The sequence below is a fragment of the Thamnophis sirtalis genome, unplaced genomic scaffold, assembly GCF_051295495.1.
Source record: "Thamnophis sirtalis isolate CommonGarterSnake01/CBP01778 unplaced genomic scaffold, rThaSir2_p1.2 scaffold_5, whole genome shotgun sequence".
In the NCBI taxonomy this organism is placed as follows: Eukaryota; Metazoa; Chordata; class Lepidosauria; order Squamata; family Natricidae; genus Thamnophis; species Thamnophis sirtalis.
In genome coordinates, this window is record NW_028261385.1 from 72,776,807 (window position 1) to 72,798,968 (window position 22,162).

The window sequence follows — 22,162 nt, forward strand, 5'->3', positions numbered from 1 at the left end:
CTTTTTGTTTCAAATACATGATTCCAGAAAAAGTGAATTAATGCATACAAACGGAATCAAATGACTGATTTGATTGTTTAAGATGAATGATATAACTGATGGACAATAAGAGGATGATGAGTGGTTCCAAATAGGAGATTTTTTTTTTTTTGCTAGAGTCAAGATTGAATCTTAGGAAAAATGAATATAAGAAAAATGTTCCTAGTAAGAAAAACAGAAATGGGTGAAAGAAACAAAAATGAAAGGATAATAGTTACAGGAAGAAAAAGAAAAAATCATGTACCAGTAATTATAAATCTAGAAAATAGATTAATCTCCCAATGGAATACACAGGAGATGTACATAGGAGGAAGAATAAGAAAGCCATGGGTCAGTGTTGCATGTTGCATAGCACACAAAAAGGTCCCCCCCTCTCTCTCACACACACATGTTCTCCCCAACATATAAATGTATTTATTGAATGCACAGATATTCTGATTTAGAAGAATTTTCATGCAGTACAATTTGTGTTATGTAGGACATCATTGCACTGAGGTATATGTGCTGAATATTTATTTACAAATAAATATTTAGTATAGAACTCCTTTATTTTTAAACAAAATCACTATAATTTCTTCCCTTTGTAATTGTTATGTAATTAAAACAGTTTTCATTATTTATAGCAAATTATGAAGATAAACTTTAAAAATGATCACATAAGTAATTTTCTTTCAGATTTGATATTTTCCAATGACTGAATTATCATTTCTTGTTCTTTAATTCCTTTCATTAATTGTTACTCAGTCAACATTCTATCACTTCTCATGGGGGGAAATAGAAAGCATTTCAAAAATTCATCTTATTAAGCCTTGCAATCAAGGTGCTTCAGTGATAATTTGCAGTGTAATCCTATCATGTCTATTCAGAAATAAGCCCCCACAGAATCTCCAGAAAAAAAGATTCTAAAACATTCTTTGACCACAGTTGTAACCGCATTTGCTTACAGAAGTCCATGCACAACATTGGTGGACTAGATTCTCTGGCTCCCTTGAAGGAGTTCTTGGAATATCCACCCACCTCGGCTGTCACTACATCTACTTTACTATTCCAAAGAATAAATCTGTTTTTGCACTGCTTTACTTGGGAAGAGGAAATTGGCAGACCTCTTGCCCTGCTTTTCTCTTCAGCTAACTAAGCAGGCCAAATGATGACCATGGAGCACTTGGTAATCTCTGAGAATGGATGCTTGCTTGCTTGCTTGCTTGTAGAGATTTTATTACCCAACTAGGTAACGTCAGTGCAAGTGAGTGTGGGGTTTCCTTGTGTTTATATGCTGTAGTTTGACAATTTTGTTGCGGTTGGAGTTCCCTCCTATTAGAATGACAGAATGAAGGGGAGAGGGTGATGGAACAATTAAGCTCTGTATCAGTGTGCTCATTTTCTCAGAAATGCAATTCTTTACTGTGCGTATCAAGATTAAAAGAATAAATGGAATCTGAAAGGCAATGGAAGAAAGGGAAGTAAATAACATTTTGACTTTTGGGAGGTTTACATGCTTAGGGATTTGGAATTTGACTTACTTGGCTTACAGCCAGACCAATCTCCAATTCTTTCCAAGAGAGAAAAAAAGAAACAAAGACAAAATGGAGCTGCCCCTTCCTCTTTCTAAAAGCTTACCTAAAAGAGGACCTTTATCCACTCCTGATTGGCTGAATTGTGTTTGATTTTCCCATGGTTTTATTCCCTGCTTATATTGCCAAGTGAGTTTTGATTGACAGATCAGATTTAGGGTCTCTAATCCTTTCAGGTCTCAACTTTTACAATGTTTACTACACTAATAAATCTTTTTTTTAAAGCCAATTACAGTTCTCCAGTGATAAAGCTATGGCAACAGTAAGTATACATAAAACCTTAAAGCATTTATAACAGAAGGGTTTTCCCTCCCCCATGACACCTATGAAAAGAGAGCTTGAAGCTTTTAGTTATTACCAATGTAATAGAATGCAAATGTTGTTTCCAAATGCATCTGTGGTCACAGGATATGTGGATGAACTTGAAATTTGAAATCATTCTTTATGGTTCAAACTTTGCTCTGATGATACCACTGAATACTTTTGAATGGCTTTAGTACTAAGGTAGCAGGGGGGATGGCTTGGGTCTCTTGCCAGAAGAATTATAGAAACTGGAATAAGAAAAAAAGCGGGGGAGCATTGAGGAAGGGCATTTCCACCTGTGCAAGGGCCTCAGAAGAACACTTGGAAGAAGCTGTAGTCCAACTTGTTTCAGTAGCAATAAGTTGAGTCATGGCAATTGCACTTATTTTCTTGTTGGTTTGCGATATTAGCAGACAACTCTACCTGGATGATTGAGTATCTTCACTGACATATTGCCAAGCAGTTTGGTGGTGGTGGGGACCCTGAAGTTGATAAAGAAATAATCCCTGATTTTAGACACATTCCAACTATTCTCGGCTTATTCAGATTCCCCTAATCAATATGTTCAGACTGAAGAACCTGCTTGGATGGGCAGCAAAAAGTCTCAAACCAACAAATAAGTCCAGTTGTCGTGACTTAAACTTCCAGACAATTCAACCTGGATGACTGAGAATCTTCTCTGACGAAAGTAAGGTAACGGTAAAGGTTCCCCTCACACATGCATGCTAGTCATTCCTGACTCTAGGGGGTAGTGCTCATCTCTGTTTCAAAGCCGAAGAGCCAGCACTGTCCAAAGACGTCTCCGTGGTTATCTGATTAGCATGATTAAACGCCAAAGCCGCACAGAATGCTGTTACCTTCCCAACAAAGGTGGTTCCTATTTTTCTACTTGCATTTTTACATGCTTTCGAACTGCTAGGTTTGCAGAAGCTGGGACAAGTAATGGGAACTCACTTGGTTACGTGGTGCTAGGGTTTGAACCACCGAAATGTCAATCTTTCTGATCGACAAGCTCAGTGTCTTAGCCACTGAGCCACCCTTGACGAAAGTAGCAATAGATGAAATAGATACCCCGGAATTTGCATTGGAGTTTTTATTTCTAGGAGGTTTTGTGTAGTGTTAAGGTTTACAATCTTGCTCCCTATAAATAGGGTGTTTAACTAAGCCTTCCCTTATACTTAAGTCTATATTCATGAAGTCATCATTTTTGTCTTTAAAATCCTCTTGTGACCAAGATTACTTTGAACTCTCTCATAATCAACTCTAAAATTTGGGGACAGCATTCTTTATTCATAGCAGACCACTCCCATCTAGTGACTTGTCCAAGGTTTTGTATTTTCTTTCTGATTATCTAATTTTCACACTGCTGAATTATGATGATCTGGGAATATCTCACGCTGAGTATATTGCATTGCAACTCTTGAAATGAAAAGCAGGCTGTGTACATTTCATTTCACTCATGTATTAGTAATAATGATTTTTTTTTCCTGGATGTACTACCTTCTAAAAGAGGAGGGATAGTTGATTTTTCTACCTTTCATTCCATGTGTAATGGAATTCTCTTAAGTCTGTAAATGAAAACTGAAGTTTGTCCAGGTTTGATTCACTGCCTCCTTCAGAACAACAAAAACATGGGGCATTTCTCCACTGTCTTATCCAAGTGCTATTAATTTTGCCTTGAACTAATGAACTACTAAGGATTCCATTTGCTGTCCTCATCCTTGTGTAGTCTGTTATGACAGGTGGCTAATTGGCACGGTTTTGATTTCGCATGTGAAGATAAAGTGATTTGTTGATTTCTAATTTTGCTGCCCTCCCTCCCCTTCATGTCTCCAGCCAGCAGGTAAAATCTGCCAACTGAGATGCTGCACGAAGAAAAGGGTAGAGCTACCTGCAAGGCATTGCCCATCATCTTTAGACTTTATCTTAGGTTCCTTCTCCAGCAGCCCAGACTACCGAGACTCAAATAATTTTTTTGTAAAAATGGAATCACAAAGTGAGCACATTCTCTTCCTTTTATTTCCTCTCTTTATACAGGTGACCAGTGTTGGAGGGGAGAGGGGCTTCCCCCCATCATTCCAGTACTTCATTATTTCAGTACAGGTAGTCCTTGACTTACAATAATTTGTTTAGTGACCATTCAAAGTTACAGTGGCACTGAAAAAAGTCACTTATGACCATTTTTTCACACTTACAAGCATCCTCATGGTCACATGATCAAAATGCGACCACTTGGCAACTGACTCATAGTTATTACAGTTGGAGTGTCCCTTTGTGAGCTTCTGATAAGTAAAGTCAATGGTGAAGTCAGATTCACTTAACAACCGTGTTACTAGTTTAACAACTTCAGTGATTCTTAACAAATGCGACTTTAAAAATGTGGCAAGGAAAGTCGTAAAATGGGGCAAAGTTCACTTAACAAATTCCTTACTCACATAAATTTTGGGCTCAATTGTGGTCATAAGTTGAGGACTATACATTGTACATCGATACCAAGAGACACTACATCCATTTCTGTCCTACTGTATTAAAACTCATTAGACAGGAGTAACCTGATCTTATTCCATGGGATTATAACCCTCTATTGGGAATTGAACTCACTATCTTGCACACTTCAAGGTGCATTAACTTTAGGAGATAGCCAGATCCTGGTGCTTAGCAATTGCAAAAAGAATATACAGATGTTATCAGAATGGTATGTATGATCTTTCCAGAGGAGATAAATATTTTTATTTCAACCTTGTATTAAATCAGTGAGAACAGTTGAATAAAATATCTACAATACTGCTCCAGAGCAACTATACAGTTCTAAAAGATCACTGATAGAGCACAATTCTTGAGAGGACCAGAGCAGAATGACACCAATCAGTCTTTCAAGTTGGCAAGAAAGGCTGATTGGTCAAGAAAAAGGCATGCCAGGAATCCAGGAATCCTCTTGATGGTTCAGGTAAAATAACAGAATCTTGAAAGCTATTCAGAATTTCTCTCCACCCCATCTTATGCTGAACAAAATCAAGGTGAGGTTATTTTGAGTTTCCTTCTCACTTTCCCCAGGACTGAGTAATCTTTTCTGGAAGTCCTACCTTAATGGCTGGTTGGTTCTTTCTCCATTCCTAAGGAAAGACTTACGTTCCTCACAACAACAGATAAAGCTGGTACAAGAGCCCAACCCACATCATCTGAAATTGTCGGAAATAACTTTGAAGTTCTAGATGCCAAAGAGTAAAGATTTTATGTATCTTTCAGCTGTTGCTGGATGCTCTGGTTTAAGAGGGGAGACTGCTGTTTTAACAATAGTACAGCTAAGTACCCTTTAAGAGCATTTCACTCACCGGCCTGGGAAAGAGACAAAAGCAACATCATGGAGACTCTGAAGAAAAAAAAAGATATTGCCAGGGAAACATTTGTTATTTTGTTGGGTGTAAGTGGGAAAAGTGTTATGTACTAAATGTGGCTCAAAAATGGATAGAATAGAAATTGGGGGCAAGGAGAACCTCTCTACTGACTAATTCTTGCTGCGAGAAACACCACAATTATAATGTTTTTATCATCATAAAAACTTTTTTATTTTAAAATTAAGCCCTTAGCAGATAAAATGATATTATCAAAAGAAACAAAGGAACTTTGGGACAAAAATACATCCTTGTCTTATGGATGAATGAATAATCCATCTGACATGCGCTTCAAGGCAAAGACACTAGCATACTCTTTGACAGCAAACTGTCCCTTTTTCCATGTTCTGCTAGATTTTAAAGCATACTTCTTCTTAAAACTGTCTTTAGACTTCTACCATCTTTAACAGATTTTTTTACTATTGCTGCAAACAGTAGATACTAAAATTGCTGCTGACTGCTAATGAATAAGCAAGCATTAATATATTTTGTAAATATATGGGAGGCTTCCTAAAGCAGATAACAATCATTATAAAAGTATGCACAGCTATACAGAAAGATATAAAGTGGATTTCCTCAAATATTTTCCAACTGCTTTTTTCCAGTATAAAGTACAAAAATATACGTGCAATCAAGCCCTAAATGCAAGAATCTTGAAGAACAAGTTGTGCATAACTTTCCTTTTACAGTTCGGTGGGATTTGAAATTAAAACTCTACTTTTTTTGGAAATCTGCCAAAATGGTCAGATTTTTTTTACTTGAAAAATATTTATTTATAACTTCTCCAGTTCGTTCATATGTATTTTCAAAATGAACAATTTTAGTAGAACGACAAAAGTCCTGTGGATTTTCATATTTTACTTTGATACTACACAATCTTAGTCAAAAGGGTGAGATATTACAGGCCACATAGAACAGATATTGCCTTAGCTGTTATTTTGATTTATATAGCCACTGATGTCAAATACATCCAAACTGTGCAGCTGAGTAATTCCAGTTTATTTCAGGCAAAGCTAAAGCAAAAGTACTAGTTTAATTCAAATGCAGATGTATACAAGGTTCTCTTATTTCACTCATTAAGGAAATTTAGAATAATTCTGTAATTATCTATATTAATCCAATATAATTAACTCAGATGTTATGTCAAGTCTCAGGATAGCAAATACACAAGGTAACTGAGCTATTCGCTTTTGCAGGTAAGACTGATCTTACTCTGGAAGAATGCCTACTGAAAGCGTGTTGCATTTACCTTCACTGATTACTTTATTATCAGACTACCCAGATGGATAATAGGAGACAAATATTTTAAATTTTATGATACAAAGCTTATTTTATTTACTTCATTTTAAAGATATATATGCTTCCTAAACCTTCCTAACACAGTATATGATAAATATTATTTTTAAAGGATTTAAAATAGTTACAAAATCACAAAAATTGGTGGCGGCGATCCCTGCCACCTAGAACTGCCCAAAAACATGATGCACAGAGGCTGAAAATATGATGCGCGGAGGCAGCAATGTGCTCTGGCGATCCCCACAGCCTTGAACCGGTCTGAAACACAGCATTCCGAGTCTGAAAACGCGAGGCACAGAGGCCATAAACATGAGGCACAGACGCCAAAAATGCAAGGCACAGAGGTGGTGATGGTCTGTGGCAATCCCTGCAGCCTGGAACAGGTCTAAAATGCAATGCTCAGAGGCCAAAAATTGCCAAAGGGTTGGGCCAGCCTTCGGGGCTACATTCAGTATATAAGATGCACCCAAATTTTTGCCTTCTTTTAGGGGGGGGGAGTGCATCTTATACTCCAAAAAATATGGTACTTCTCTGAAGATAACAATAAGAAGTTCTGACATCACCACTCTATTTTACTTTTCAACTTCTTAGAAAGATTGCTATTTGTGAATTCAAACTCCCCCCCCCAAGATTTCCTTTAGGAAAGACATGGATTCCTGGAATATGGTCCACATTACCAATATAAGAGGGACATTAGGCACAGATGATTGCTCATTAGAGAAGAAATATATCTGGCAAGACCTTTGCGATTGTTACTAAAATGGCTTTAAACCAGAAAGGGAGAGGGAGACAAAGAATATTATGAAAACTGATGAGCTCCTCCATTATCATGACTGCCCATGATAAGGAAGGTGCTGACAAAAAGACTACTGGAAAATTCTCAACATGCGGTGACAATGAAATTAATAATGAGCGAATACCAGAACATCCAATCAATGTGTGTATATTAATCCATAGAATACGGGTAATGAATAAAAGAACTATAAAATCCTATTATTGAAAGGCAAATATGTCCTGATATGTACCCCAGAACCATGGTGGGTCAAGTCATAATCAGAACATAGAACTTGAAGGCTCTTTCTTGTTAACAGACCAACAAAGGTCTATGGAGATTCTCAGTCATCTAGCTCATGGCTGTCCCAAAGGTGCTTTTTCAAGAGGCAACTGGACTTTCTGGTTTTTCTTTGAATATGTTTCTTCTCTCAACCAAGAAGCTTCTTCAGCTCTGACTAAAGAACCATCATCAGTGAGATGATGATGATTCCCCGCCATCCAGCCAGAGCTGAAGAAGCTTCTTGGATGAGAGAAGAAACATCTTCAAAGAAAACCAGAAAGTCCAGTTGCCTCCTGAAAATGCATCTTTGGGAAGACCAACAAAAATGAACACAGCCCCTTATATTATTCATATAATAATTTATTATATAAATAATTCATATGTCTATGGAGGAATTAATGTCTCTGAAGATGATTATTAAAATATAATGCTTTTAAAAAGTGAGAAACAATAGTAATATCTCTGTGGGTATTTATTACACTACCAAACCCAGAAGATGTAGACTTTAAAAAAATTCAAAAGATTATGTGTTCCTGGTAATAAGATGCTTCATTTGCTTTAATATCTCCTAGAAAAGTCAGCTAGTAGGGGCTGATTTTTTATCTTTCTGAAAACATTTCATTTTTTAAACAATGAAAGAAGCCTGCAGAAGAGGGAGACAGTGAGAGAGGTTATTTATCCTGGAGAATTACTGATGAACATTGATTGATTGATTGATTGATTGATTGATTGATTGATTGATTGATTGATTGATGTAGATGTCAGGCAGACTGCGATGTCACTTGAGGGAAAGTGATCTTCTCCTCCTCCCCAGGTGACTTTCGTGAAGTTAAAACTGGAGAGGTTAATCTATTGCTTGACTACTCTGAGTACAAGATAGGGAAATAAGATGTAATAAAAAAGAAAAGAAAAACAAATGCACCCATTTAATGCTATCATTTCTAGCTTTCTTAAATCAATAGGAGTTGGATTTCATTTAACAAAGAGACTAATTATTCATTCATTCCATCTGCTAAACATCCCAAAGTGAAGCATTTTCACAGACTATAAACTTTGATGTAGAAGTCTGCTGCTAGCAGTGAGAACAAGGTAGTAATGACTCCATGAGACATTAAAGATATTCAGGGCTTCAGGAGAACGCTCTATTAAATCAGCCTACTGTAAAGTATGGGCTGAAGTTTTATTCATCTATTTCTCCATGCTCATTGTGGTTGACTGCTAAAAGACCTCCGTCTGTAACTGCACGGCTCTCCGTGACAATCTGAGAAACATAATATTCTACAGACCCTGTAACAGATTTCTTTCTGCATGTGTGTGTTTTGGAGTTGTTTCCTGGGGAACAGTACAGTTCTTCAGTTAGAATATCAGAAATAGCAGACAATTCCCCCACCCCCAGAAGACAGCTTGTCTTTTCCAGCAAGTCATCATCCCAGCTCCAAGGATGTTCAAAGGATGTTTACATTCTGTAAAAGGTACCGTATATTCCACACAGGGTAAATTGACTTGATTTACACCAAGATGAAAAGAATGGACCACGAAACAAATATCCTACCACCTTTTACAACAAACAGGGACTCAACAGGAGACCTGAGGAGGTTCTTATTGGACTTTTGGAACAGAATGATTTCTCAGCGTGAGAAACGTTGAAAAACCAGTGGTGTGGATTGGAAGACTCCGATTTAGCCAGTATGTCAGGCAATCAAGCCTCTGATTACTGGCTTTTGAGCCAATACCATGATCGGCTACAAACCCAGTTTGTGGTCCCTTCATCTCTGCTGGCAAAATCCATTTATAACAGCAGCAACAGCACAAAAACAGCAACAACACAAAAGCTATTATCTTGCTAGCAAACATTCCTTGTGACTATAGCTGTTTGATCTGAGCAGCAAATCTCATAATCTGAATGCTGAAATAGAAAAGTGGGGTGGGTTCAGATGCAGCATAGAAAAGATGTCAGAGGGAAAGAAAAGTAAAAATTACCCACTAACTAGTCCAGGGGTCCCCAAACCTGACAAGCTATGCTGGCTGGAGAATTCTGGGAGTTGAAATCCACAAGACTTAAAGTTGCCAAGTTTGAAGACCTCTGAACTAAACAAATAAAAATAGGTGCAACATATTTGCCCAAAAAGGGACTCCTTCAATAAGGACCCCAAACGTATTTTGCAATACAGATGTACAAAGAGTCCAAATTATACTTTAATCTCATTCTTCTGGCTTTTATGGGTCGCAGAACTTTCTCAATCAGCATCTCCTTTTTCTAACAAACATTTAAAAGTAAGTCTTCATTTGTTTTTGTTTTTTTAAACCCCACAACCTCTATGGATTCAGGAGAGAAGGCAGGGCTCTATTTTACTTTTGTGAAACACATCACTGTCCTGAAGGGTTCCCCGTGTTTTCTATTCACTGACACACAATAGCAGCAATCTTTTTCCCAAAAGCTATAGAAAATTTGGCATTAGTTTTCTAAGATACACAGAGATTATATCATTCTTGTCAGCATCTGTGAACTGCATACTTAGTGCACAGCAAACAGAAGATGGCCTAAATCCCAGCTGCATTCAGTTTCATTATTTTCTAGCGACATGGTTCAGTGGCTAATATACTGGATCTGTGCCCGGGACATTTTTTTCAGTACTCAACTCAGGCAAATACTCAAGGATGGCTTTAGGCAAATCAGTAAGTAAAAGTAATAATACTACAGGAACCTTGGGGGAAGAGAGGGCAACATGAAAATTTACATTTTCATACCTTCATACTAAGCTTTCACGGGATTTTGAGGTCAGCTTATTTCTGGGCAGTGTATTTTTGTGGTATTTTTGTGAGTTTTGTTGAGGGTTAGCTTATTTGTGGATGGGCTTATCTTCAAATAAAAGGGATGTGGTGGCTCAGTGGCTAAGACGTTGAGCTTGTCGATCAGAAGGGTCGGCAGTTTGGTGGTTCGAATCCCTAGCACCATGTAATGGAGTGAGCTCCCGTTACTTCTCCCAGCTTCTGTGAACCTAGCAGCTCAAAAGCATGTAAAAATGCAAGTAGAAAAATAGGAACCACCTTTGGTGGGAAGGTAATAGCCTTCCCTGTGCCTTTGACATTTAGTCATGCTGGCCACATGACCACGGAGTCCAGGTTGGCTCTTCAACTTTGAAACAGAGATGAGCACCGCCTCCTAGAATTAGGAATGACCAGCACATATGTGCGAGGGGAACCTTTACCTTTACCTTTATCCTCAAGTACATGAATATGTTTGTCTATGTGTGTGATGCCTATCTCTCCAGCACTGGTTAAGAGCTGCAGTAAAATATTGGGACATCATGTATGTAAGTATGGAGATTTTCTATAATATTGTCTGGCCAGGATATCTTTCAGCCATTTTCAGAAGTATTTTTCTATTCGTAAAACCAAAATTTTACTGGAGGTCCCTTTGGGTATATGACATATGAGAACTGGATATAGATCATGTTTCTTGTGTATTCTTTTGAAATTTTGTTTAATGGCATCCAGAGTCTGTATTTTGACCAGTACTTGCTATGTGCTCTTCAGGATTAATCCATAATTGAGATTGTTACTGACTGAAAAAAGTCGGCTGGACTGACAGTTGGAAAAAGTCATTAGTCATTAGTTCCAGAGGTAAGAGCTAAAGGAGAAACAATTCCTGTAGGCCACATAAATTTGTCTGAAAAAATATATGCAGGTGACTTAAGATTTATAAAATAAACTCAACTAGTTCATCACTACATCAATAAACAGCAGATGCTGCATCAGTGTTTTTATTTATTGCTATTCAAAGTATTATTCCAATATTTAATTTTATAACCCCATTGAAAATATTTATTTATAAATTTATTTATAAATTGTGGAATTTATACCGTTTATTCAACATGTAATTAGTACAAGCTGCTATCATTTGTAAACAGCTTTCCAAAGACCACATATCCATTTGGAATTAATGCTGGTAGTCTTTGATTTACAACCACAATTAAACCCAAAATTTATGTTGCTAAGAAGAGAGTTGTTAAGTGAGTTTTGTCCCATTTTACAACCTTTCTTGTCACAGGTGTTAAATGAATCACCACAGTTGTTAAGTTAGTAACACATTTGTAAAGTCAATGTGGCTTCCCCATTTTGCTTATCACATGAACCTTGGACACTGCAACCATCATAAATATGACTCAGTTGCCAACCACCTGAATTTTGATCATGTGACCACAGGGATGCTGCAATGGTCATAAGTGTGAAAAGCAGACGTAAGTCAAATTTTTCAGTCCCATTGTAATTTTGAAAAGTCACTAAATGATTGGTTGTAAATTGAAAACTACCTGTAAAGGCATAGAATATACATCATTCTGTACTGCTATTTCAGTAGGCAGTAGAACAATAATCTGTTCACTGCATTTTTAAATATGACATGAGTATAACTTTGCATCATTTTTATATTTTCAATATGTCAGAAGGATCTTCTTTGGGGATGAGATTCAGAGAGAGCAGATGTTTGTTTATGCTGATAAATCCCCATAATTAATAATAATAAAAATACATAAAGACAAATTAAAATGGATAACATTCCCCCATTTCCTTAAAAAAAAGTTTCAACTTCTATAAATATTTTTTTAGATCCAATGTGGTATTTATAGGTTTTTTTTTTAAAGAAAAGCTTTTGAAATGTTTGCATAACAGCAGCCCATTCTATCTAACATGATTCTTATAGGGCAAGAAAATTGGAGAGGAAGACTATACTGGCCACAAATTCACTTCTCCCTTAAAGTAAACCATTCAGGCTTTCCTGTACCATTCAGATGTAACTGTCTTCCTCATTACCCAGGTTACCCATATTTTGCTGCTAACTTATTTTACTGAAGAGCAAAGGCTACAATAACATTAGAAAATTAATATAATTGTATCACTTGAGGATTTGAAATAAAATATACTGTACAGCAATACGGACATCTGGCTGACTGGAGGCATCTCTAATTTACTTCTGGATCAACTAAGTCAGTGTTTCTCAATCTTGGCAACTTGAAGATGTCCGGACTTCAACTCCCAGAATTCCCCAGCCAGCATTCGCTGGCTGGGGAATTCTGAGAGTTGAAGTCCGGACATCTTCAAGTTGCCAAGGTTGAGAAACACTGAACTAAATAGACAAAGGTAACAAGAAAGAAGATACAGTATTCTGATTTCAATTAAAACAGGTGTTTTTGGAGTCCATACAGCACTTGTCTTTCCCCACAATTGTGAGGCAGCTATAGATGACAACAGTGGTATCTCAGGAAAGGGCCCTGCTGCTTTAAAGAACAGCAAATAGGTGTTACCTTTGGACTTACATGCTCCAAGGCACCTCTTTGGATTTCAATCTGAAGCAGGGAACCCATAAACTGAACCTATAATTCAGTCCTTATAGATTTGTGTATTGTGTAAGTCCTCGACTTACAACAGTTTCTTTGGTGACTGTTCATAATTACATCATCATTGAAAAAAGTGACTTATGACTATTTTTCACACTTATGACCGTTGCAGGATTTCTGTGGTCACATGATCAAAATACAGATCCTTGGCACCTGGTTCATATTTATGGCGGTTGCAGTGTCCGGGGTCACGTTTTGTGACCTTATGGCAAGCAAATTCAATGGGGAAGCCAGGTTCACTTAACAGCCATGTCACTAACTTAACAATTGCAGTGATTCATCTAGCAACCATGGCAAGGAAAGTGGTGAAATGGGGCATAACTCACTAAACAACAGAAATTTTGGGATCAATTGTGGTCATAGGTTGTGGATTACCTGTGCCTGAAGCCTTTTAAGAGCACTCCTAGTGTTTGCAGGAGGTGTATCCTCTCTGGTTTCAGGGTCAGCCTAAGAAATTATGGACACCATAATTTGGTTATATGTTAGTTCACTTTATTGATTTGGTGTTCATAATGCTTGAGCTAACCCTAGAGGTAAATGGGATACCTCTTGCAAACACCATGGAGAAAGCAAATCTAGGCTTCTCATCTGCTAATGTGAGAGCCCGATCTCATTTCTACTAATCTTCAGCCAATTGCAGACCACAGTGGGGAAAAACCACATACATTACAGGAAAAAAATGAAGATTTTTTTAGAAATTGCAGGAACAGCTTGCCTAGGAAATTGATTCAGCTATTGTCCCCTCAGGTAGCACATACTAAATAAAAAATATAGCAACATGTGGGCAACATGTTTGTATTATTCGTATATTCTTCATATTACTTTCTGCTTCAGAGACAAATGGATATCCTCAACAGAGCCTGGAGAAGCATGGCCACCTCCAGATAGGCAGTTATAACTTTCCTCCAGGTGGCACAAAGTCTGCAGCATAATTTGTTCTATTCCCTGTTATGCCTTAATCACAAGGCCAATGAGGGTGATCCTGTCCTCAATGTGGGGAACCTTAAGGAAAGCAGTAGGTGGTTTCTTACTAGCAGGAAAAATATTATATGTGCTTGTTGTAATGCCTTGGGATGAACTGGACTGGGTAGGAGGTAAGTTCCAACAGAAAACTAAGCCCAGAACTGTATTCTTAAGTATATTCATCTGGCTGAATCTGATTCACAAGAGTAGATGGAGACATTTCACCTCTCGTGGTTTCCTGGAAAATCGTCACTAACTTAGAGATCAAAACACTGCAGACCTTACCCAACCCACATATTATCAATGGATTCTCTTACAGATAGTCCTCAACTTATGACTCCAATTGGTTAATGCACCTTAAAGTATGCAGGACAGTGAGGTTGATTCCCAATAGAGGGTTGAAACCAGTGATGAGTTCCGGATCCTGTTGCAACTGGTACAGTTGCAATGGGGCCCGGTGTCCTCCACATGAATGTGCATGGTGCGCACGTACACATGTGCAGTGCGTGCATGCGTCTTACCATCCAGCGACACCTCCGCAAGCCTCCACGATGCTCCAGCTGCTCGGCGGAGTATCACGCAGATGCTATAAGTGCCATGTACGTACTCAGAAGCGCCAAAGTGTTTAAAGATAAGGAGCATGGGCGGGCCCTCCGGAGCACCGCACCAGAACACTACCTGGTGCTCCGGGCAGGCTCCGGTATGCCCATACTGGGGCATACCTCCTGCAACCCACCACTGGTTGAAACCCCATGAAATAACAGGTGGGTTATTCACGTCCAATGAGTTTTAATACAGTACAATAGAAATGGATATAGTGACTCCTTGGTATCAATGTACAATGTATAGTCCTCAACATATGACCACAATAGAGTTCAAAATTTATGTTGTTAAGTGAGACATTTGTTAAATATTACGTCAAGCCCCATTTTATGACCTTTCTTGCTACACTTATTGTGAGTCACTGCAGTTGATAAGTTAGTAACCTGGTTATCAAGTGCATCTGGATTCCCCATTGACTTTGCCTGTCAGAAGATCACAAAAGGTGATGACATGACACTGCAATTGTCATAAATATGAGCCAATTGCCAAGCATTTGAATTTTGATCACATGATCATAGGGATGCTGCAAAGGTCATAACTGTGAAAAATGCTCATAAGTCACATGCTTCAGTGCCGTGGTAACTGAACTAAACAAGCTGTTGTAAGTTGAGGACTACTTGTATTTATCCTCTCCCATTTTTGTTTCTTGCTGATCTTTATGTCACTTTTCCCCACGCACATGCTCCGCTTTCGCCATGGTTCTTCCTTCTCACTTCTTCTTTCACAGCTTTTCCATTTGCTCTCTCATGCTTTCTCCCTCTCTCTTGCTTATCTCTATCTCTCTCTGCCCTAAAACAGGTGACTGGGAACTATTAGCCAATGATGGATAGAGGATGATCCTGCTTATTCAGTACCACTGCAGGCTACATATCAGCCAGAACATTTTTTAAGTATATGTCTAGCTGACTCATGTTAGACTGCTAAATCTGTATAGATAAGAGTCTGGTTGGATTAATAGACCACTGAAGTCCTTTCCAGACCTATGATTCCATCAATATCTGGCACTGATCATTCCCAATCAAAAATGGCCATGGAAGGAAATTCCTAGGAACTGGAGGTAAAGGATCTGCTTGCAAAAGCCAAGAGCAGCAAATGAGAGTTGGATCAATTCTAGCTGTGGTCAACGCTTCTATGGTAGCTGCTGAAGCACCACAAATTGTGTGTAATTGTGCAGTCTGTGTCAGCAGAAGATGGGAAACACTTTAACCCTGGATCAGATAACTACAAAGTTAGGTAGCCTCAGCTGTGGGTTTTGGATGAGAAGAAGGAACATCATGAGGACATGTCCTTAAAGAATAATTGGCATGGTTTGGGAACATGTGGATGACCTCTCTGGCTGGTTGTTCCATTTGCTTACTATTGGAATAGGCATATCCAGGGGTGGGTTCCAGCAGAGACTACTGCCGGTTCACTCAGGGACGCGCTGCAGGCACATGCATGCTTGATGTGTGTGCATGCGCAGTACTACTAAAATTGCACTGCGCATGTGCAGAAGCAAAAAACAAGATGGTGACACCTACGGCACTGCTGGAAGAGCCAGTTTGGGGAGTGGCAGGTTGCTGGTTCCAGCGACCCAGACCGCCAAGCTACTATCGGTCCAGCCAAACTGATCCGAACCAATAGGAACCCACCCCTAGATATAACCAAATAGTTATGAGACATGACAATTAGATGCAAGTCTGACCTAAACAACTGCCAGGCCTTTCATAAACAATTTTTACATTTCAAAGCTTGATTAGGAGTTGGTGTCTAATCTGAACACAACTCAATGAAAGTTCAAACTCATCGGAGTTTAAGTCAGCAGCTCAATTTGCTTCCTAGAACTTTACATGTAAAGGTTCAACTCTCGAAAATCTGCAATACAAAGAAAAAATAAAACCTGCTATAGTTTATTTTTTTCCAGTTCATTTAAAAAGGATACACATCTAAGAGCTGAGAAGTTGCAACAATTCTATGGCAGCAACCATGGGATTAAGAAGAGCTACAAAGTACTCCTCCATATTGTATCTGTTTATTTATAAATCAAACTAGCATGCTGCCTGACTCCCATTGATGCTGCCTACCTCATAATAATCAAAGCAAGGCAATTACCACAGAACCAATTAACAGAGGGGAAAACAAGATAAGAGATAAAAAGGATCACAGATTGGACAAAGCAAGTCATCATCCCATCCTCTTTTGTTTTGTGCTATACTATTTATTTTACTTCACAAAGTGGGGGGGGGGGAGAATAGTTGGGAAGTCCGAGTATACACAACACAACAAAGTTCTTAGGAAACTCCCGGCAACTTTTTACAAATCTAGAATAATAAAAAAATAAAATAAAAACTTTCAAGAATGTCTGCCCAACTCTTCAGCTATCTGTCTATACATTCTCACTTGAAACAAACAAAAATACAGATGTCTATGGAGATTCTCAGCCACCCAAGTCATGGTTATCCCAAAGGTCCTTTTTTTTTCAAGAGGCAACTGGACTCTGTTTTTCTTTGAAGAGGTTTTGCTTCTCATCCCAAGCTCCGGCTGGATGGTGAGGAAACTTCATCCCAGAAGCGTCTTTGGATGGTGAAGAAACTTTCCCACCATCAATCCAGGGTCGAAGAAGCTTTTTGGATGAGAAGCGAAATGTCTTCAATGAAAAACCAGGAAAAGTCCAAGTTGCCTCTTGGGGTCGGGAAGCACCTTTGGGGAAAATACAGACTCTTTACGGATGAGAGTGAGGGTTTCCCCGCAGAGGGACCTCGGACCGGTTTCCACGATCAGCCCACAGAGCTCTATGGGGGCAGGGGGGGCAGGGAATCCGAAAACCCCGCACATGCGAGTTCCCCGCCATCACCTCCCGCAAATCGCTCTCGCCCGCATGCCCCCAACCGGCCAGACCCCCTTTTCCCCATCGCGCCCAAGCGAAAGCAACAGCAGGAGCCGCCGCAATCCCAAACCGGAGCCGGGCATAGCCGGGATAAAGAAGCCCCGGCTGGTGTTGCTTCTGCTTCTGCTGCTTAGGAGTCTCCCGAGCTCCCCCGCCCCTCCGAGCCATTTTAGGATCCAAGCCTAAGAAAGGAGGAGAGGCTCCTCGGGACCAGCGAGCGAGTCAAGCGGCGGCTCCCCAAAAGGCTGCCGAGAGCGGGAAACTTTCCGCGGAGCTTCTTCTCCCCTCTCCTCTCGGACCAAGGAAGCCCCCTCCGGCACGCTCCGTCCCCGTCCCTCCCGCCCTTTCCCCGGCCGGCCACACCTGCCGGCGCCGCTTGGCTCTACTTAACCGTCTGTCACGGCCACCTCGGCGCCTCCGTCGTCCCGCGTGCAGAGCTGCAGGCGGAGGGCTCCCTGGGCGGGCTGAGCGACCTGCAGCCCTTCCCGGAGCTGCTCCTCGTTGAGGCGAAGCAGCCGGACGCTGCACTGCAGAAGCTGGCCGGGCGGAGCAGCCATGGGTGCCGCCTCGGGGAGCGGTTGGCGGGAGAAGCTGGCGGCCGCAGGCGGCGGGCGACGGAGGCGGCTTCTGGTCGGGGCGCCTGGAGCCGCTTGGCTCGAGCGAGTCGGCCGAGGCTATAGGGCCGGCAAGGGAGGCGGGGAGCGGCGGGCTTTCCTGCCGAACGAGCTCCCCATCGGAGACGCCGCCGCCGCCTCGCCCGCTTCGGCATCTGCAGCGAGTCGGGCTCCCTCTCCCGTTTTCCTCCCGCTTCCCGCACTTCCTCTCTGGAAAAAAAAATGTCCCTTCAACGATTTGCGCGCTCACAAAACGCCGAGGGGACGTTCCCGGCGAGCTGCGGTGCGGTCGCTTGGCGTTGGCAAGAGCGACGCCTGCCGGCTGCCTTTGGAACTGAAGACGAGGGCTCTTAGGAGAGCCAGTCACACCGCTGACACAACCGTGCATAGTGCACATATCAGTCTGTCTTTATCTGTCCGTCCATCCATTATCTATATATCCATCCATCTATCCGTCTATCTGTCTGTCTGTCTGTCTTCCATCTATGTATCCTCCATCTATCTCTATTTATCTGTCTATCCATTGACCTACTCACCCACCCATCTATTTGCCTGCCCACTCATCCATCCATCTATCCATCTGTCTGCCTGTCTGTCTGTTACATTTCTGGCTTCCACTAAGCTGGAGTAAATTACTAGTGCTGCTGGATTTTTTCCAACCTTCCACCTACCCTCCAGGGCCTGATTAAAAACATTCCTACTGGCATGTTTTAGAATTTGGAGTGGTATCCTTTATTAAGAAAACCAGTTGGGCAAGACACCTAAAGGCACCAGGGCTGGGAACCAAGAGACTGCATAAAGCCAATCTGAGCCAGCAGAAAGGCAGATGTGTCCTGGAAAAAAGGCAGGTGTGTGCTGGTGCTGCAGGGGAGGATATGACTGAGGAGCAGAGCTACTCCTCCACACAACACCCTCCTCAGCATGGGCTTTGCCCACGTGTCTGCTTGCACACGTGTACAATCCCATCTCGCAGCCCGAGTTTGCCTGCACTATGGCCTGTTTTCAGTGGTTTGTAATAAGAGAAGCATCTGCTTAACCTGTAGCAGATTAGATACAAATTTGACCTAAGGACACCAGGGTGTTCTTTCTGTACCTATCATAATCAATGCATCAGGTAGAAAAGAAATACTGTAATAAGCTACCTATTTTTGTATGCTGTTTCAGTATGTGATGTAAACTGGATTAGCCGCTTCTGGAAAAAGAAAAAGGGATTAAAAGAGAGAAGAGAGTTGGTGAATAGGAGTCTAGTCTCCTCTGGCTAAAAATAAAAGGAGAACAGAGGGAAAAGTGTTGGGACTTATATAGGAATATTTACAATAACAAAATAGCAGTTAGACAAGACCTTGGAGGTCTTTTAGTCCAACTTTATGCTCAAACAGGAGATTCTATATCATTCCAGACAAATGGCTGTTCAATTTCTTCTTAAAATCTTCAGTGTTGGAGCACCTACAACTTCTGGAAGCACGCAGTTCCACTGATTAATTGTTTTGTCAGGAAATTTCTTCTTAATTCTAGGTTGGATTTCTTTTTGTTAAATTTCCATCTGTTGCTTCCTATCTTGCCTTCAAGTACTTCGGAGAACAGGTCAACCTCCTCTTCTCTGACAACATCCCAAATATTGGAAGATTGCTATCATGTCACCCCTGGTTCTCTTTGTTAGACAGACCTTCCCAGTTTCTGCAACCATTCTTCACATGGTTTAGCCTCCAGCCCTCTAATCATAATTCAAATCAGTATTACTTCTACTTGCCTTAAGTAACATTTGGTATTTTATTCTGCGCTCTCAATCTGAGAGAGATCAAAACTGGTGTGTCCATAGGAGTGGTCAGCAACATCAAAACGGCAGGCACAAAAAAGTGATTGACACTCTGATGCTTTTGGTCGACATGCAACTCATGTGGCTTAGATTTAAAAAGGCATGTCCACCGTTTTTAAGGTGTTGACTAGCTCTTCCCCTCAATGGCCATGTTTCACAGCCACAGCTGGGGTCTTTGCAAGACCTACCTGTAGTACAGTGGTAGGATTCACTTACCTTCCTTACTGGTTCGCAAATGTGAGCGCATGTGCCATGTCAGTGCTTGCGCATTATGATGAGGTGGGTGGGGTGGAGCCTCCCGCAGCCGCCCCTACCGGTTCACCCAAACTGGAGAGAAACGGCTGAATACCATCTCTTCCATAGCATCTTGGAAACACGTTGCCTGAATTTTAATAATAAAAAGGCTTTTCTGGAGCTTTTGCGAAGTTGTAAAAGAATTTCTTCCTTCAAAGAAAGAAGCTTCAAAAAAGTCTCTTCTTATCTTTACTCCAAATTTGTTGCCTGGGTCATTCTGAGAGCTGAAGTCCACAGGTCTTAAAGTTGCCAAAGTTGGAAATTCGTGCCCTAAACAAAGGCAGTCCCTTTGTTGGGAGACAAAGGGACTATCCAAGAATAGCCCGAAAGCAAAAGTACTTTCACCTGTAATTACTCTCTTTCAAGGTCATTGTTATCAACAAGGAGAAATGGGAAATAAAGAAAGTCAGGCTTTTCCATTAGGAAGAATCAGCAGCAATTTTTCTGGTTGATGTGTTTTAATTTTGCCTCCATTCTTATTTTTTCACAATTTGGCAGCTCTTTCTATAAAGTGGGGGAAGAGTTTTAAGGGCAGCTGGGATACAAGGTAAATCCATCAGACATAGAGAGGGAGAATATATATTTAATACAAAACTAACATTACAATGACAAAACAATAAAAAGCCTAAGCAAAATGGCCATATTCTAGAATATGTTAGAATATACATTATAGAATATAGTTTAATACCTGTGAGTGAATGGCTTTTCCTTGGGGCTCATAATGATATTGTCAGCGGAACGCAGATCCTTAATTGTCAAATATATTTGCCAGTTTCACCTAATGCAGGTGAAATTTATCCTACATCAAACCTTTCACCATTTAATTAAGGCCCAGATATCTTATTATACGCAAGTTCAGAGTTGAAAAATAAAACATATTCAAAATAATATAAGAATAAAAACCCAAAACAAGAATGTTGCAATTGGTGATGGGCTCATCTGTGAGCAGTCACAATGTGCCTAATTTCACAGGCAATACAATTTGGCTATGTTCAAGGAAACGAAATCATCCTGCTCAGATAACAGCCATGTATTTTTAAAAAGTCAGAATTTCCTGGATATTTGTACTGAGTAAAGAGTTCTAAGCTTTGCACAGTGGTTGTCAATGAAGTTAATCAGAAGCACAATTATTGTTAATTGAAGACTAACAATAATTCCCCAAAACACACATAGGCAAGCTGAGAGGATGTTTGGACAAATGCTTTCTGCTTGGCAAGGGCAATCTTCATTCTTTTTTAAAATACTATCTCATGACCAAATGTCAGCATTTTTGGAGTTACCCAGTCAAAGTTTGAGTGAAGGAGGTACCCTACTTCCTAGGTACCAGACAGATATCCTCTTTGCTAGGCCTCATGGAGTCTGCTCAAACAGGAGGCATACAATTTAGGAGGAAACAACAGATTTGTTAAAAATAAATAATTCACCACAAACATTTCAGATCCATTGTTGTGAGGAAAAATCAAGAGAGAACATGCTATGTTGATTTCCTAACATAACATAAAGAAATCAGGAATTATTTAATTAATTTCTTTGATTATTTCTATAATAGAATTGTCTATGGGTTCCTTCCAAACATAGGTACACTTTTATTTTTTATTTTATTTTTTTATAAATTTTTATTTCTCATATATACACTCACAATTATATAATCTCATAACTGTTATTAATAATATGTATTTGTAACAATTTTTCTCCCCTACAGTTGACAATATAATTGACGTTGCTTTCTTACCATCCCATAAACCCATCTTATTTTACAACAATCCTACTTCTTCTTCCTTCCTTCCTCCTCTCCTTCCCCTTCCTCTCCTCTACCCTTCCCCTCTTCTTCCCTTTCCTCCCCTCTCTCCTACTCTTGCATTCCCTCCAATTCTTCCTCTGCTTTTCCCTCACTCCTTTTCCTCTCCTTTCTCCTCTCCTTCACTTTTATTTTTTTGGCATTTCAGATAGATAGA

General features: G+C 40.1%; 1 protein-coding gene across 1 annotated transcript in view; it reads right to left on the bottom strand.

Moving 5' to 3' along the window:
- The window catches only part of LOC106547356 (histone-arginine methyltransferase CARM1), a 54,028-nt gene extending 35,702 nt beyond the window's left edge, over positions 1 to 18,326 (bottom strand). Inside the window, exon 1 of the mRNA XM_087716027.1 lies at positions 17,875 to 18,326. Coding sequence (XP_087572153.1) covers positions 17,875 to 18,040 — 166 coding nt within the window. The 5' untranslated portion in view covers positions 18,041 to 18,326. The remainder of the gene's footprint in view (positions 1 to 17,874) is intronic.
- Between the last annotated feature and the right edge of the window lie 3,836 nt (positions 18,327 to 22,162).